The 16,751-nt window shown below is 44.6% G+C and overlaps 3 protein-coding genes and 3 non-coding genes across 13 annotated transcripts; 2 read left to right on the top strand and 4 right to left on the bottom strand.

Annotated features, from left to right (window-relative positions):
• Window positions 1-589: 589 nt before the first annotated feature.
• LOC133497051 (uncharacterized) lies at window positions 590-4,525 on the bottom strand. 3 transcript variants are annotated; one of them, XM_061813267.1, is made up of 3 exons: window positions 4,426-4,525; window positions 4,194-4,272; window positions 590-1,376 (listed from the first exon to the last, which is right to left on the bottom strand). In XM_061813267.1, exons 1-3 carry the CDS (start codon window positions 4,432-4,434, stop codon window positions 679-681), a joined length of 786 nt encoding a protein of 261 aa, XP_061669251.1. In that variant the 5' UTR covers window positions 4,435-4,525; the 3' UTR covers window positions 590-678. The 3 variants fall into 3 exon arrangements, with proteins under 3 accessions (XP_061669251.1, XP_061669250.1, XP_061669242.1); XM_061813266.1 differs by lacking the exon at window positions 4,426-4,525 and having other exon boundaries at window positions 4,194-4,334; XM_061813258.1 differs by lacking the exons at window positions 4,194-4,272; window positions 4,426-4,525 and adding an exon at window positions 1,757-2,157.
• On the top strand, window positions 4,195-11,944 carry fkbpl (FKBP prolyl isomerase like). 6 transcript variants are annotated; one of them, XM_061813227.1, is made up of 5 exons: window positions 4,195-4,288; window positions 4,645-4,718; window positions 5,337-5,531; window positions 5,603-5,883; window positions 10,535-11,944. In XM_061813227.1, the coding sequence occupies exons 3-5, from the start codon at window positions 5,363-5,365 to the stop codon at window positions 11,177-11,179; spliced, it is 1,095 nt and encodes a 364-aa protein (XP_061669211.1). In that variant the 5' UTR covers window positions 4,195-4,288; window positions 4,645-4,718; window positions 5,337-5,362; the 3' UTR covers window positions 11,180-11,944. The 6 variants fall into 6 exon arrangements, with proteins under 6 accessions (XP_061669211.1, XP_061669202.1, XP_061669193.1 ...); XM_061813218.1 differs by lacking the exon at window positions 4,195-4,288 and having other exon boundaries at window positions 4,578-4,718; XM_061813209.1 differs by lacking the exons at window positions 4,195-4,288; window positions 4,645-4,718 and adding an exon at window positions 4,729-4,884.
• A 1,511-nt stretch (window positions 11,945-13,455) lies between these two features.
• trnaf-gaa (transfer RNA phenylalanine (anticodon GAA)) lies at window positions 13,456-13,528 on the bottom strand. The gene has a single exon. It is a non-coding gene; the product is annotated as a tRNA-Phe (tRNA).
• Window positions 13,529-14,027: 499 nt separating this feature from the next.
• ebp (EBP cholestenol delta-isomerase) lies at window positions 14,028-15,787 on the bottom strand. Its single transcript, XM_061813268.1, has 5 exons — window positions 15,583-15,787; window positions 15,143-15,437; window positions 14,644-14,680; window positions 14,432-14,562; window positions 14,028-14,358 (listed from the first exon to the last, which is right to left on the bottom strand). The coding sequence occupies exons 2-5, from the start codon at window positions 15,432-15,434 to the stop codon at window positions 14,138-14,140; spliced, it is 681 nt and encodes a 226-aa protein (XP_061669252.1). The 5' UTR covers window positions 15,435-15,437; window positions 15,583-15,787; the 3' UTR covers window positions 14,028-14,137.
• Window positions 15,788-16,115: 328 nt separating this feature from the next.
• Window positions 16,116-16,187, bottom strand: trnah-gug (transfer RNA histidin (anticodon GUG)). Its single transcript has one exon. It is a non-coding gene; the product is annotated as a tRNA-His (tRNA).
• Window positions 16,188-16,407: 220 nt separating this feature from the next.
• trnae-uuc (transfer RNA glutamic acid (anticodon UUC)) lies at window positions 16,408-16,479 on the top strand. The gene has a single exon. It is a non-coding gene; the product is annotated as a tRNA-Glu (tRNA).
• The last annotated feature ends 272 nt before the right edge of the window (window positions 16,480-16,751 follow it).

Below are 16,751 nucleotides of genomic sequence, written 5' to 3' on the forward strand. Positions count from 1 at the left end.
TCGTCCACACACAACCGTGCATCCACCCATCCATTTTCTTAGCCGCTTTTTCTTCACAAGGGTCGCTAGAGTGCTGGAGCCTATCCCAGCTGTCAACGGGCAGCAGGCAAGTTACACCCTGAACTGGTTGCCAGCCAATCGCCGGGCACAAACATGCATTCATCTTTAAAACTGTCCTTTTGGAAATCTGACTTTCCGACACTGTCTCCAGTGGTTGCGTGCAGATGAGGAAAAGTGAGCGTTCTGTTTGGCTTGCAATGTGCGCCGTTATCTCATGTATGCAACAACGAATACTGCCTTGTGAGGACTTTCTTATTTCATGCAATGTCGGGCTTGAGTGCCTGACATTGTAATGCTTTCTGATGTTGCATTTTCAGCCTTATGACTGGCCAATGGCGTAAGAGGCAGAATACACACAGGAGGGGCTATGAACACACCATTTGAAAAATATACTATGTACATGTAAACTTTTAAACACACTAGTGACAAGTAAGTTTCAGTGTTCCCCTTCATTCACTATTCCACATAAGATTTTATTTACAGATTTAATTCTGTCATTACTCTTAGATCAATTATAGACCATTAAGAGTTTATTCTCACTCTCACTTTATTTGATCAGAATAAGCAACCGGGAGGTAAATTTAAATGAAAAAACATTCTACACATCATAGTCGCAGACTATACCTTAGGACTCAGTGGCAAGAGTTCTGGATCAAAAATCATCCCTCCTTTGGGTCTATATGGGACTCTTATCTCAGATCCAGGGCCTACCTCGGGTTTCTTAACACCCCGATACTTATGGGCTGTTGGAGCTGGAGCGGTTCTGGCTGGCTCTAATTTCTTGTCCTGATCAGACTGATCTTTGGATTTATGATACAAACAGTCTTCCAGTGAGCAGGTGAAATTGTCACTGTTTGTTTTGGGTGTCTTTTTCACCTTGGGCTTCTTTTGTGGAGAGGCTTTCTGTGGGGAGTTGGGTGAGATTGTTAGCTGGGGATGTTTGAAGGTCTGCAGTACTTTCCTTTCCTCTTTCGAGTATTCGCTACACACTACTTTTGCTTTTGTCCCCTGGGAAGAAGGTTTTGCTGGCAGCTGTATGACAACGGGTGCTGGAGACTTTTTAGCTGCCTTTCCCTCCTTTTGACTTGGGGTCCTGATTGTAACACCCTGTTGTGACTTCTTTCTCTGCGATGGTCCACATATTTCCACAGTACCAGATAGAGGGATCTCTTCATATGGAAGTGACACCGGCGCTGAGAGTTTGTCAGCCCCAAACAGAGTTAACGATCTGGAAATGGACAGAGAGGATGTAGACAATCTGACTCCCAACTCTGCAATTTCTCTTTGTCTGCTGATGGTCATCAAGAAGTCACTCTCTACAAAGGACAACAAAGAATTACACAACTTATATTGATAGCATCTGAATATGACTATTCTGGGAAAATGTTTTGCACAAATGTAACCTGTCAAAAGTTGGTGTAAACACTTTTCATTTCATCCTACAAACAGGCGCCTCATGGTGGCAACACACAAAGTTTCACTTGCCATATTGTGCACCAAAACCTTGAAAATAGAGTGTTTGGACTCCACAGAACTAACCGGACATATGTTAAGGCTCAGCTTTAAAACAATCTAGCTTTGTTTCTCTACTTGAGCCAGATGGCTGCATATTTAGTCGGCATGTTTCCATATTTACTGATTATTTGTATCATGTACCTTTTTTTACCCGTGAAAATCTAAAACCGGTCAGACTTACCCCACTGCTCTTGATATCGAAAGGCAACCTCTTTGATATCCGGTTGATCAGGCCCTCCAAATTGTACCATTTGGGTCAGATGCGCTTCTAAAAATTTGGTGATGTCACCTGGCTGTGACAGCAGCACCGCACGTGAAATGCACTCAAGCTGACTCCGAATTCCGTATGGTAAGAGATCCATTTATATTACAACAAGGCACCCTACCACTCCAGATGAATATTTTCAGGGACACGGACACTCTGCCGAAAATCGGCTGTGGCATTCAGATGCATTTGTTGCGAATGGAAACGCTTGTGTCATTAGAGCGAATGAAGTGTCTTATGTGACATCGCCTGGCTCAAGGGGGCTTGTGCGACATCACAGAGCTGTGTGATGTATGAAATATATAAAAATCTTGTGCAAGTTTGTCACTTACAGACAAGTCGGAAACGTCAACACAGCAAGCGTCCAGATTGAGGCCAAGGAACTTTTATTGCTGATTTTTGGGCCTAGATATAGAACTTCTTTCTGATCTAAATTTAAGATTTCTGAATGAAATCCAGCGTAGGAGATGAAGTGGAATGTCGAGATGAAGTCTAGGTTGGTTGACATCACATGCCCGACACGTACATCGAACGTCTTTGTTGGATCAGGGGGATTCGACGCGGCTTTGTCAGCTTAGTTTTCACATACCAATACCAATTTGATGCCATTTTACAAATGGAAGTCAACTGGAAGAATAGCTATGAGAGTGTTCAGGTAAATGTAAACATTGACCTGCTAAACAGCTCTGCAGTCACAGGTCTGAATTTGGATAAACGGAAATGTAAATTGTAAATCTAAAATAAAATATATAGAACTAACAGTCTTTCTTAAGAACCCAGGACTTTGGTGCAATCAGCAATCAGTTCATTTACTCAATATAGATTCAATGCAATGATTCTGGGAGACACTGCAGTTTTTGTTTCCAAATGTGGACATTTTTTTAATGTATCGACTTTTCATGAAGAATGCATAAACGAGCCCTTTTTTTTAGCACTCTAAATCTCTGCCTGGTCAGTGTTTTATACCACGTACATTTGAATATAAAAATGCATTTAATAAAACTGAAAGTATGGTCAGCATAGTTGTATATTTTTTTCTATTCAAAATTGACAAAAAGTGATTAGCTATCCTCTTGTCAGTTTCTTTTTCAACTTGCTGTTTAGTTATTTGTTCTCATGTTTTGTTTTGTTTTGTTTTTTTTGCTAGTGTTAAAGTTGTTTTTGCTGTTATGTGCAGTTGTGGTTTGCAGTTTAGGGCCACTGGACATATCCAAATCTCCACTCATTTCAGAAGATGGGAGTAAAATTGTTAGCCAATTGTGAAAACAAAGGAGAACAATACATTTGTAGATATGACAGGGTTATTTTGAGTTGCATGTCTGTGGTAACGCTAAGGTAGGAGGGTCAAAGTCATCAGGGAATTGAATGAGTAAACCCAAAATACCAAGGATGCCAGTACATTGTACTGCATAGAGTTGCATTAATCATCATCATAATCATCTGCTTTTAGTCCGTTGTCCAGATGCCGCTTGACTGTGACTTCTTCCCTATGAGGCAACTCTCCACTGTGGCCACCTTTGGGGTGATGGCCAGCAGCTTCAGGTCCTGTCAGACTGTCAGATCTTTCATGATCTGCCACATCCAGGGTCAGCTACTGTATCGCCACTCTCTTTTCACTCAGTCCTCATCTTTTCTTTGCACATAGCCGTATCACCTCAGACACCATCTCCTCACCACCTCACCGATCGCCTCCACTCCCAGACTGCTTCAGAACTCCTTGTTTGTCTCCCTGTCTCGCAGCGACAGCACACACATCCACCTGATCATTCTCATCTCCCCTCTCTCCAGCTTCTGATTCCTGATCAGGAGTCAGGCCTAAGCACTCACTCCAATACACCATGCAGCTCCAAAAGCACAAGGAGAATACCACACCCTGCAGTCGCTCCAATGGTGACTTAGATGTGAGGAAGGGCGTCAGGTCATGGAAATTCGCACATCCTCTCAATCGAAAGTGAATAATTACGACAAAATGTAGTTTTAATTATACAGTCCCACCCCCCAAAATAAAATCACAAAATACATTCCATATAAAAATCCTTATGTATACACTGTATACACACATAGATATAAAGGGAACTGGAAACTTGACTTTCTCAGGAAAAAAAGTTTTTCTTTTCTGCTATTTATTAATAGGTCACGCTTTTTAAACAATCAAAAAATACAGATAATACATTCAACAGAAAAGCCATTTTAGAAAATGAAAAAAATCAGGAACTGGTCTTTCACGAGTAAAAAAGGATTTATTTTATTCAGCTATTAATATGACATTGACAAAATAAGTAAAACCCATGAAAATCCTTTGCGAAATTACGTCATTATGATGTCATTTACTGTCACACAAAACTGCACTTGCCTTTTAGACATTCTCCATGGCGGAAACGAGATGGCGAGCACGAAGCCACCAAACTGGTGTTAGCCACTGTTAGCACGGGCTGCAGTGTGAATAGGGTATTAAACACTCCCAACAACAATACCATAAATGCATGTCCAACAGTACTATGTATGAGGTCGATTTAGTGAGACAACACTTTACAGAAAAGATGAGAGACGAATTATTACAGGACCTTCTTACTGTTAACACTCACATCAGCCATCTTTGCCAATTCGGGTTACGGAGAAAAAAATCTCCGACGTTCCGAGTACGACTTTGGATGGGGTTCTTTTGAATAAGAGTTGTGCCCCCGCCCCCCCAAAAAAGATAGGCACGATGTAACTTTACATTTTCAAACGTCGAAAAGTCAAACTTCCATGTTCGAATGGAGTGCAAGGATTGTGTTTACATCAGTACCAAACCCTCCCGACAGGTGGCAGTGATTTAAAGTGCGTCGCAACAGCAAAAGCAACAGCGAAGAAGAAAGCCAAGGAAGTGTTTTTTATGGTATGAAATTATCTCAGTTGCTCACTTCTTTTTCATGGAAGAAGGTGTATTGCATATGTTTCTGTTGTATCTTTATGGTGGGCAAAGCAGGCCAAGTAAGCTCGTCTGCCCTTCAGGTAGCTCTGATGGAGCAGTTAGCAAGCTTCCATGTTTTCTCCGTGCTTGCGTGAGTTGCAATTTTGTTACACGGGGAATGGCGGTTCGTATCTGTTTGGTTTGGAGCATTGGGTAATCCTTGAGATCTATGTGTCAGTGGAATGTTTTTAAACGAAATGTTTCACAACATAACCAATTGACTGACCTGCCTGCGGAGTGTTTACAGGTTGCCCCCGCCCCCACCCCACCAACAAGCAGTTACGCGTAGACCCAATTGTTTATAGGTGTGAATTTAAGTGGGTATGCGTATTTGTATCTGCGCGATCGAGTGACGACTTGTAACACGCCTCGACGACCTACACAAGTGTCAGATCACCTGGAAGGATGTCAAAGATTCATAGCATCTATACTCCCTCCCGTTCCGAGCTCTATGTAAAAAAACTGTACGAAAATGAAACATTTCCCATAATTTATGCATGGTGTAAAACTAAGGATTTTGATTCTTTTGTGGGTCTTTTATAGAATCTGAGGCTGTATTCCCTGGAGGAATGGATTCAGTTCAAGTTCTTGACGCACCAGAGGCTGACGTTGCAGCCGATCATCACGATTGCGTTGACGTCACCTCTTGGGTATCAGTGTGTCCTCGTGGCCTCTGGTCAGTCCAGAAGACGCTGACGCACTCCGGAAGCCAACGGAAAATTTTTAATCCAGGAGAAGGTGCCCGCACGCTGAGTTTCTTTCAATTTTGCAGCCAGTAGGAAAGCATCTTTTTTTTCTTCTTCTTCTAGCGCCATCAGCCGCTTACAAGCCAAGGTTGGGTTCACTGTGTCATGTCCGTGTGTGTCTCAAAGATGACACGGGTCAAGATGAAATACCGCCCTCTGAAAAACGAGATGAGACCCAGCAAGGGGTTATACTTAATGTTCCAGGAGCAGCCATACCACAGCGCCGGCTGGACGCTGTTTTACAGGTGGAGCTCGGTGACTGGACCACGCTGAGACTTGGGGAAGGTCATTGTGATGTTACAGAAGCTTGCGTGGAGGCCATGAGAGCAGGAGACTCGTGTGAGGTACGCCAACAACACATCATCATCACTGCATAGGATTTGGTTTGTCTGATAACTTAGATTAGTATTTTGATGGACTGGCATAGAAAAAACAACCCAAAAAAATATACAACACACCATCATGCTGAGTGTTGTTGTAATTTTTGGGGAGCACTGCACTTGTTTCTTCTCAGGTCTCATTTTGGGGTAATGGGAGACAATAACTATGCCTGAAAGGTATGGATATATGCAGGGTTCGCACGCGGCCCTAAAAGTCCCTAAAAACCCTTAAATTCTCGAAGGTGCATTTAGGGGCTCCTTCTTCTTTTCCTTTCGGCTTGTCCCGTTAGGGGTCGCCACAGCGTGTCATCTTTTGCCATCTTAGCCTATCTCCTGCATCTTCCTCTCTAACCCCAACTGCCCTCATGTCTTCCCTCACCACATCCATAAACCTTCTCTTTGGTCTTCCTCTCGCTCTTTTGCCTGGGAGCTCCATCCTCATCATCCTTCTACCAATATACTCACTCTCTCGCCTCTGAACATGTCCAAACCATCGAAGTCTGCTCTCTCGAATCTTGTCTCCAAAACATCCAGCTTTGGCTGTCCCTCGAATGAGCTCATTTCTAATCCTATCCAACCTGGTCACTACGAGCGAGAACCTCAACATCTTCATTTCTGCCACCTCCAGTTCTGCTTCCTGTTGTTTCTTCAGTGCCACTGTCTCTAATCCGTACATCATGGCCGGCCTCACCACTGTTTTGTAAACTTTGCCCTTCATCCGAGCAGACACTCTTCTGTCACATAACACACCAGACACCTTTCGCCAGCTGTTCCAACCTCCTTGGACCCGTTTCCTCACTTCCTGACCACACTCTCCATTGCTCTGTATTGTTGATCCCAAGTATTTGAAGTCGTCCACCCCCGCTATCTCTTCTCCCTGTAGCCTCACTCTTCCCCCTCTACTTTTCTCATTCACGCACATATATTCTTTTTTTACTTCGGCTAATCTTCATTCCTCTCCTTTCCAGTGCATGTCTCCATCTTTCCAATTGTTCCTCTGCATGCTCCCTGCTTTCACTGCATATGACAATATCATCTGCGAACATCATGGTCCAAGGGGATTCCAGTCTAACCTCATCTGTCAGCCTATCCATTACCACTGCAAACAGGAAGGGGCTCAGAGCTGATCCCTGATGCAGTCCCACCTCCACCTTAAATTCCTCTGTCACACCTAAGGCACACCTCACCATTGTTCTGCTGCCATCATACATGTTCTGTACTATTTTAACATACTTCTCTGCCACACCAGACTAACGCATGCAGTACCACAGTTCCTCTCTTGGTACTCTGTCATTGGCTTTCTCTAGAACCACAAAGACACAATGTAGCTCCTTCTGACCTTCTCTGTACTTTTCCACGAGCATCCTCAAGGCAAATAATACATCTGTGGTACTCTTTCTAGGCATGAAACCATACTGTTGCTCGCAGATACTTACTTCTGTCCTGAGTCTAGCCTCCACTACTCTTTCCCATAACTTCATTGTGTGGCTCATCAACTTTATTCCTCTATAGTTCCCACAGCTCTGAACATCCCCTTTGTTCTTAAAAATGGGAGCTAGAACACTTTCCCTCCATTCTTCAGGCATCTTTTCGCCCGCTAGTATTCTGTTGAATAAGTTGGTCAAAAACTCCACAGCCATCTCTCCAAATTGCTTCCATACCTTTACCGGTATGTCATCAGGACCAACTGCCTTTCCATTTTTCATCCTTTGTAGTGCCTTTCTGACTTCCCCCTTAGTAATCATTTCCACTTCCTGGTCCTTCACTCTTGCCTCTTCAACTCTTCCTTCTCTCTCATTTTCTTCATTCATCAACTTCTCAAAGTATTCTTTCCATCTATTTAGCACACTACTGGCACCAGTCAACACATTTACGTCTCTATCCTTAATCACCCTGACCTGCTGCACATCCTTCCCATCTCTATCCTTCTGTCTGGCCAGCCTGTAGAGATCCTTTTCTCCTTCTTTCGTGTCCAACCCGGTGTACATGTCTTCATATGCCTCTTGTTTAGCCTTTGCCACCTCTACCTTTGCCCTACGTCGCATCTCGATGTACTCCTTTCGCCTCTCCTCAGTCCTCTCAGTATCCCACTTCTTCTTCGCTAATCTCTTTCCTTGTATGACTCCCTGTATTTTGGGGTTCCACCACCAAGTCTCCTTCTCCCCTTTCCTACCAGATGACACACCAAGTACTCGCCTGCCTGTCTCTCTGATCACCTTGGCTGTCGTCGTCCAGTCTTCCGGGAGCTTCGGTTGTCCATCGAGAGCCTGTCTCACCTCTTTCCGGAAGGCCGCACAACATTCTTCCTTTCTCAGCTTCCACCACATGGTTCTCTGCTCTACCTTTGTCTTCTTAATCTTCCTACCCACCACCAGAATCATCCTACATACTACCATCCTATGCTGTCGAGCTACACTCTCCCCTACCACTACTTTACAGTCAGTAACCTCCTTCAGATTACATCGTCTGCACAAAATATAATCTACCTGCGTGGTTCTACCTCCGCTCTTGTAGGTCACTATATGTTCCTCCCTCTTCTGGAAATAAGTGTTCACTACAGCTATCTCCATCCTTTTTGCAAAGTCCACCACCATCTGCCCTTCAAAGTTCCTTTCCTGGATGCCATACTTTCCCATCACTTCTTCATCGCCCCTGTTTCCTTTACCAATATGTCCATTCCAATCGGCTCCTAAAAGTCCTTAAAAATCCGCGAAAACCAGTCAAGCCCCTAAAAAGACCTTAATTTAAAAAAAATCAAAGGGAGGACCTCCTGCAAAAATTCTCCCCCCAAAAAAAAAATCTTTTATTTAAAAAAAAAAATAGCGATCCGTCTGGCGTCCAAAACAGCCGGAAATTGTCAACGGAAGTCACCATGTTGACAACTAGTCGCCATCTTGTCGATATTCCATTGTTTGTTTCCGTGAGTAGGCATTTCATTTCGTCTTCGTTACGACGTAGCGTAGTTCTTTCATCGATCCAACTTGTATCACGGGGAAGTGCATTTTTCAAGAAGCTTGGGTTGAAAGTAAGGAGTTTGGGAGCTGGGTTCGTCGAGATCCAAAAGATCGGCACATGTTTTACTGCCATCTGTGCAAGCAAAGTTACCAGCTTGAAAAGATGGGCGTCAAAGCGCTGGGGTCGCACCGGAAAAACAGGAGACGTGCTGATTTGGCAAAGACTCTCTCATCTTCCGTTGGTATGAATCTGTTTCTAAAATATCAAGATAATGAAGCATCAACTTCAGGCAGTGGTACTGGCAGTGCATGCGGACCTACAGTTGTCCAGCCATCGACTTCAACCAGCCAGAAGTCAGGCTTTATGAACGTAGTTCAATACACGAAGACGGACTCGTTAAAGGCAGAGATCGTGTGGACTTTAAAAGTGATCTGCAGCCATTACAGTTACAAATCTTGTGAAACTAATTCGAAAGTGTTTGCAGTCATGTTCCCAGACAGTGGCATTGCTAAAAACTACCACTGTGGGGAAAGGAAGACTTCGTACCTGGCTACATTTGGCATCGCTGCCCACTTTTCATCTCTACTGCCTCAAAGCCAGAATAGAGACTGACATATCTACACCTATTGAAAACGCTGACTGGCTGTGTGAGGAGGCAGAAGAAAAGAGGAATCTGAGGTTTAACACCGAGGTCAATGCACTCAGAGGCAGAGCAAAGGACAAGAGAGCCACTTTGGCACCCGTGCAGCAACAAAAAGAGGAGGCACTGGGTAGGCTCAAGGAGCTAGAGTAGGGGTGCTGAGACAGACATCAGTAGAAGACATTTGTGTATATAGTTGCAATTGTAGTTAGAATCTGTTTTTCTGTAGACTGTTATGTGAAGACATTGACAATGGTCATATCAATGAGAACTACCACATGGGGCGATAGGTGATCACTGTTACAGGTACTGAGGTACTGGAACCTTTGATGAACCAAGAACGGTTGATGGCACCATTGGGTGTGTCTTTTTTTCTTACTCTTGATTTCCCACATCCCAAAAACATGTGACATTAATTGGACACTAAATTTCCCTTAGGTGTGACCTTAGGTGACACTTGGCCAATAGATTCTGAAAAGTCTTTCCGTAATACACAAAAACTAAAGCCATCACAAACTGTCCTAATCACCCGCTCCAAAATGAGTTTGAATTTTTGCCCTCGGGCCATCAGTTTCAACCTACCTCGAGGGGGACAAATAGACCCCAAGTGATCCCCTTCGCAATTGATGTACTTGAAGGCAATTTGCTTATAGGTTCCTCATGTTGTTGCACAATTTTTGCCAATTAGCATATCTGCATGTTGCACTTTTTTCCCTTTGTGATCATGTGTACGGGTACAGTGTTTGTTTTATAGTTTTTTTTTTTTTTTTTTTGTCTGACTGAGCAGTGTCCTATTCCAAATCCAAGTTCCCTTTACAGAACAATGGAGATGTTCTGATTCTGATTTCTATGACCTGTTACTGATAATATAATAGACTGTGAGAAAGACTTGAGTATGCACGACAAAGTTGGCCAATCCCGCTGCACGCTAATGAGGTTGTCGTGGTGTGCCGCATCGGAGCATTAGTTCTTCCCGCACATGCAAAGCCAGTCTAGCTTTTTTTTTGTCTTGCTACTCAGATACGTCTCACTCCAGCGAATGGAGCAGAGCTGTGTCCTTCGCAGCCCATGCAGGAAATACGTGCCACCGTGGAACTCAGTGATTTCACACCGGGGAAGGAATCCTGGCAGATGTCACCTGGCGAAAAATGGGAGTGGGTGAGGTCCCATAAGGAGAGAGGAGGCCAGAGGTTCAGAAGCGGAGACGTGTGGGGAGCAGCGGACAGCTACAGTCGCGCCCTGAAACTCGTCATCGCCCTTCAGGGCTGTGAGGCAGACAGAAAAGAGCGCCAAACGGAAGAACGAAGCGCGACAACAGCTGAAGATGAACCGAGCTGCCCCACTGTAGATCAAGTGCAAAGCATGAAAGCGGAACTTCACTCCAACTTGTCGTTGTGCCAGCTCAAACTGAAGCAGCCAGTGCGGGCTAAAGAAAGTGCTGCTAAGGCCACACGGCTAGTACCGGGGGGCGCTAAAGCTTGGTACCGACTCGGCCAGGCCTGCCAGATGGTGAATGAGCTGGAGGAGGCCCGGCTGGCCTTCAGAGAACTCCTCAAGCTGCAGCCGGATTCCACGGCTGCTGTGAAGGCGTTAAAAGACATCGCAAGTCAAGAGAAGCAATCCAATGCGCAGTTGGGACAGAGACTTAGTAAAATGTTTAGCTAGGACGCCGTTAGCATCTCGATACTGCAGTACTCATGACAATTGTTGTGTTTTGTGTGCATCTCTGCTGTTAGTAGCACCTTTCCTCATGTTTACAGAAGAGGAAGTCTGAATCATTTTCTCACGACCTGTTTGACTCTTGCTGCTATATTGACACAGGCATAAAACTATTTGTAAATTATTCATGATGTGCAAATTTCACAGAATTAGCACTCAGTGGTGTGTTGTAGGGACATAAGATGGCTACTGTGTGATTGGCATATTGCTTTGCAAATTGATGCACTTTTTTTTTTCATTGTTTACACAGCAGCTCTTTGAATCTGTGATACATACCAGAATCCCATTAAAAAAGTTTTTCATAGTCCCTTTTTCTTTAAAGAATGGTTCACATATGTCCAGTTTTGCCATCTTATGTCAATTTATGGGCATCACTGCAACCTGTGTTTTCCATCCCCTCCTGGCTGCCTGCCATTTCCTTTCCTTTGAGTTGCTGCATTCCTCTGCTTTTTCCTGGTTCTTCAGGTCAAGTGGCCAGCTGACCGTGGTGGCGCCCAAGTCCATTTCGAAGCTCAGAGGAGATGAAACGTTTTACTATTACTGGTCCCAAACAATGGAGCTACGCTTCGGTGCACATTGGATAATGGCCACATTTTATTTTTTTTAATTTTTTTTATATACTATGGCACAGCATGAGACTATATCCTTTAGTGATGTCATTTGTTTTTGTTTCTCAAAGCGATTGTGAACATTAAATTCTATGTTCACTTATTTTTTTGTTTCAGATGGTTTTTTTTTTTCATGTGCTCAATAAATAAAATTGTGTTGCTCAGGTGCCGAAAAAATTTACCGGACAATCGTTTAAATTAGACTGGTAGAAAAGTTAATTAATTTCAGTACTCTTACATCATGTAAATTCATTAAACATTTGGGAATATAATTTTTGTAGGTTCCATCCTGATTTCTACATTCAAAATTCTTTTCCTTTCGGCTTGTCTCGTTAGGGGTCGCCACAGCGTGTCATCTTTTGCCATCTTAGCCTATCTCCTGCATCTTCCTCTCTAACCCCAACTGCCCTCATGTCTTCCCTCACCACATCCATAAACCTTCTCTTTGGTCTTCCTCTCGCTCTTTTGCCTGGGAGCTCCATCCTCATCACCCTTCTACCGATATACTCACTCTCTCGCCTCTGAACATGTCCAAACCATCGAAGTCTGCTCTCTCGAATCTTGTCTCCAAAACATCCAGCTTTGGCTGTCCCTCGAATGAGCTCATTTCTAATCCTATCCAACCTGGTCACTACGAGCGAGAACCTCAACATCTTCATTTCTGCCACCTCCATTTCTGCTTCCTGTTGTTTCTTCAGTGCCACCGTCTCTAATCCGTACATCATGGCCGGCCTCACCACTGTTTTGTAAACTTTGCCCTTCATCCTAGCAGACACTCTTCTGTCACATAACACACCAGACACCTTTCGCCAGCTGTTCCAACCTCCTTGGACCCGTTTCTTCACTTCCTGACCACACTCTCCATTGCTCTGTATTGTTGACCCCAAGTATTTGAAGTCGTCCACCCCCGCTATCTCTTCTCCCTGTAGCCTCACTCTTCCCCCTCCACTTTCTGATTTCTCATTCACGCACATATATTCTATTTTACTTCGGGTAATCTTCATTCCTCTCCTTTCCAGTGCATGTCTCCATCTTTCTAATTGTTCCTCTGCATGCTCCCTGCATATCACAATATCATATGCGAACATGATGGTCCAAGGGGATTCCAGTCTAACCTCATCTGTCAGCCTATCCATTACCACTGCAAACAGGAAGGGGCTCAGAGCTGATCCCAGATGCAGTCCCACCTCCACTTTAAATTCTTTCTTTCACACCTAAGGCACACCTCACCATTGTTCTCCTGGCATCATACATGTCCTGTACTAGTATTCTGTTGAATAAGTTGGTCAAAAACTCCACAGCCATCTCTCCAAATTGGTTCCATACCTCTACCGGTATGTCATCAGGACCAACTGCCTTTCCATTTTTCATCCACTCGATCTGATACTCTTTTCTACATTCAAAATGATTTCTGTATTTTGTTCCATAATCTGGTTCCTCAAATGTTTTGCTCTGAAACTGTGTAGTGCATCTCTATAATAAGACTTTTAATCGACCTACCAATGACTATTTTTTGACGCTAATTAGTTCAGAAGTAGCCGCAGCTTGTCGGTTTTGATGTGCGCGCTTTTCTCATAAGAAGCCACTAGATGTCGCACGTAACGAGGGGCAAAATGCCGAAACCCGGGATCGAACCAGGGACCTTTAGATCTTCAGTCTAACGCTCTCCCAACTGAGCTATTTCGGCGAGTGGTGTGGGATCTTCCAATAACTAATAATTATATTTATAATAATGCACATATGATGGCTCAGCCACTAAAGCGTTGGCCTCACAGTTCTGAGGTCCCGGACCAATCCTGGACCTGCCTGTGTGGAGTTTGTTTGCACGTTCTCCCCGTGCCTGCGTGGGTTTCCTCCAGGACTCTGGTTTCCTCCCACATTCCAATAACATGCAACAATAATTGGACGCTCTAAATTTCCCCTCGGTGTGATTGTGAGTGCGACTGTTGTCTCTCTCCATGTACCCTGCGATTGGCTGGCAACCAGTTCAGGGTGTACCCTGCCTCCTGCCTGCTGACAACTGGGATAGTCTCCAGCACTCCCCGACACTTTTGAGGATACGCGGTGAAGAAAATGGATGGATATTACCATTATGATTAACCATATATATATAACTGAAAATTTTTATTTGTATCAAGACCACGTTCTGAAATGTTTTCTGGAATGATCTTGACCTGAAATCAGACCACATTGCGAAATCTTTTATTAAAAGATTGAGTCCCACATATCACTTATTTCAAACAAACAGGGCCAATCATTTTTTTGTCATCATGTGTTTTTTGTGTGCTTTGTCATCCTATCGGCTCTTTGACTTGTGAGACTTTCCCCCATCTGAACGCGTCTGGGCCGCAGACAGCTGTCGCCAGGCGTCCGCAATGAGGACCAGCGGTATGACGATCCACAGAACGTTCATGAACACAAAGTAGAACCAGAAGTAGATGGGGTGTCCCAGCTCACTGTGAGCGTAGCCCTCTCTGTGCTCCAAGAAGAAGTAGAGCACGGCTCCATACAGCTGGCCTGGAAGAGGACAGCATCGGATGGGCCCGTCAGACATCGTACAGCACAGGAAACGGGGGCAGCGTGTACTTACCGACGGAAAGGATGAGCTGCAGGACAAATCTGTAGGGCTTGTCAGTCAAGAAGGCAAACACGGCCCAAAAGCTGAATGGTCCCCACAACCACGCGGTCACCGTCTCCATGCAAACTGTGAAGTTATCAGCGCTGAACACACAACAAACATGTTGGGATCCACTCGGTAGAGCTCAGTGTTAACATTTGATTTGCGTGCCATCACAAACTCACATTACATATCGACTGTCCCCTTTGGAGTATTCCTTCCCTGCGAGAAAGATATGAAAACCTGATCAATTATACGCGGCACAGTGGATCAGCTGGTAAAGCATTGGCCCCACAGTTCTGAGGACCTGGATTCGATCTCCGCCCCGCCTGTGTGGAGTTTGCATGTTCTCCGATTACCTGCGTGGGTTTTCTTCAGGCACTTCCAGAAAACATGCAACATTAATTTGACACTCTAAATTTCCCCTCGGTGTGATTGTGAGTGCGATTGTTGTCTCTCTCCATGTGCCCTGCGATTGGCTGGCAACCTGTTCAGGGTGTACCCCGCCTCCTGCCTGCTGACAGCTGGGATATGCTCCAGCACTCTCCGACCCTCGTGAGGATACGCGGCAAAGAAAATGGATGGTTGGATGGAGGGAAAGTGGCCAAAAACAACTGTTGTGAATTTTGCTCCAAAGCTCAAACATTTTGTCAGCAAGCAGCGAAAACACGTCTTGGCACTCACACAACTGCGACAGGAAACTTTGGTCTCCCGGAATAACATCGTAGTAGAGGGAGAACCAGCCCTCAAGCACGCTGTGGATGAAGCCGCAGACGGCGAACCAGCACACCGCCAGGCGTCTCGGGGTGCCCAGCCGTCCGGCCACCATCCAGGTAACGAGCAGAAAGGCAGCGGACGCACACGCAAGGAACGTCAGGATCTCTGCCATGGATCGATCGTTGGCCACATACGCGGGGATGACGAGATCCTTGGGCCAGTAGGGATGGACAAGTGCTGAGGATGAGCCGGCTTCCATCACCTGGTTTGGAGGACACGGGTCGGCTGAGAGCATGTTTGCGAACTAAATATTATAGCTGACACATTTTTAACTTCATCAATGAGGAGAAATGAACCTAGAGCTGGGAACATATTTTTCACTTTTCACGTGCGCGTTTTGTTCTTACTTTTGACGAAGAGGAAACCTCCCAATCTTCGGAAAGAAATGCTGCAGTTTAAGGAAGCTTCATGCGTATCTCGAACCGTGCAACTCTCAAGGCTGACCAATCAGACTGCACTTTTCGTTGGGCCACATAGCACGTGATGGCGACTGGCTAGACTATTGGTTTGTCGTCTCGGAACATTGACGACATCGTCGAAACAAACCAATTACAAAAGACATTACTCAACAGCACTTAGAGCGCTGCACATTTGTGACAAACCCAAAAATGTTGCCTTCATTCGGTTCCACCAGGTAAATGCATTTCACTCCACTTGTGAACGTGAATGGATTGAAATACGTTGTAGGGCTCTTATTGGTCGAGTTCTTTGGTATTTCTTATTCACCAGGCTATCCCAAGGGTTACACGTGCATCGTCTGACACATTTGTGTGGACGAAAAGATAAAAAAAAAAATGAAGTCGTCAGTCATGGTGTTAAATGACAGAACAGAGAGGGGGAAAAAAAGAGATCACCCAAGCCGTGTCAGGGACTTCAACCCTGCCGTGACCCGGATTCGAACCGGGGTTGCTGCGGCCACAACGCAGAGTACTAACCACTATACGATCACGGCGAGCTACCGGGTGAGTTGTCCGTCACATTGACAATGTGATATAAGTCAATAAGTTCTGAATCATAAAACCCTGGCAGTATTGTGGTTGCTTGACGTATCTAGTTTTTTTTTCCACGAGATACAGTTTTTTTTTCTTTGTTCAAAATATAAAGTATAGCAATATACCCCTGTCATCTGCTCTGATTACTATATTTACCATTTCGTAGGGCAATGCATACGGTCCCATATGGTCTAGCGGTTAGGATTCCTGGTTTTCACCCAGGCGGCCCGGGTTCGACTCCCGGTATGGGAACTGGTCTATTTTTATTTTTAGTTTCGTTTTTTAAATTGTTTTAAAATCATCCCACCTGCCTGACGCTGGGTCGACGGAAAACAACGTTGTACACCTGAATATTTGCTGGGTAATACAAGCATCATTTACGTTACACGTCAGATATTAGATAACTGTTATTTGTGCAATTATTAACTTCGTGAACTGGAAAAATAATTAGACCACAGACACCATGACGAGTGTGTCCCTTGATGTCCGCAGAAACATCCTTGAACCCTCAGATCAAGGCTACT

Source organism: Syngnathoides biaculeatus, chromosome 2, assembly GCF_019802595.1.
Source record: "Syngnathoides biaculeatus isolate LvHL_M chromosome 2, ASM1980259v1, whole genome shotgun sequence".
In the NCBI taxonomy this organism is placed as follows: domain Eukaryota; kingdom Metazoa; phylum Chordata; class Actinopteri; order Syngnathiformes; family Syngnathidae; genus Syngnathoides; species Syngnathoides biaculeatus.

Coding starts and splice junctions, on each gene's coding strand:
- LOC133497051 (XM_061813258.1), bottom strand. CDS start 1,937: ATGGATCTCTTACCATACGGAATTCGGAGTCAGCTTGAGTGCATTTCA. Junction 1,377..1,756: donor TCGATATCAAGAGCAGTGGG/GTAAGTCTGACC, acceptor TGTCCTTTGTAG/AGAGTGACTTCTTGATGACC.
- fkbpl (XM_061813199.1), top strand. CDS start 4,753: ATGGAAGAAGGTGTATTGCATATGTTTCTGTTGTATCTTTATGGTGGG. Junction 4,835..5,336: donor TAAGCTCGTCTGCCCTTCAG/GTAGCTCTGATG, acceptor GGTCTTTTATAG/AATCTGAGGCTGTATTCCCT. Junction 5,532..5,602: donor AATTTTTAATCCAGGAGAAG/GTGCCCGCACGC, acceptor TTCTTCTTCTAG/CGCCATCAGCCGCTTACAAG.
- ebp (XM_061813268.1), bottom strand. CDS start 15,434: ATGGAAGCCGGCTCATCCTCAGCACTTGTCCATCCCTACTGGCCCAAG. Junction 14,681..15,142: donor AAGTTTCCTGTCGCAGTTGT/GTGAGTGCCAAG, acceptor TCTTTCTCGCAG/GGAAGGAATACTCCAAAGGG. Junction 14,359..14,431: donor GCAGCTCATCCTTTCCGTCG/GTAAGTACACGC, acceptor GTCCTCTTCCAG/GCCAGCTGTATGGAGCCGTG.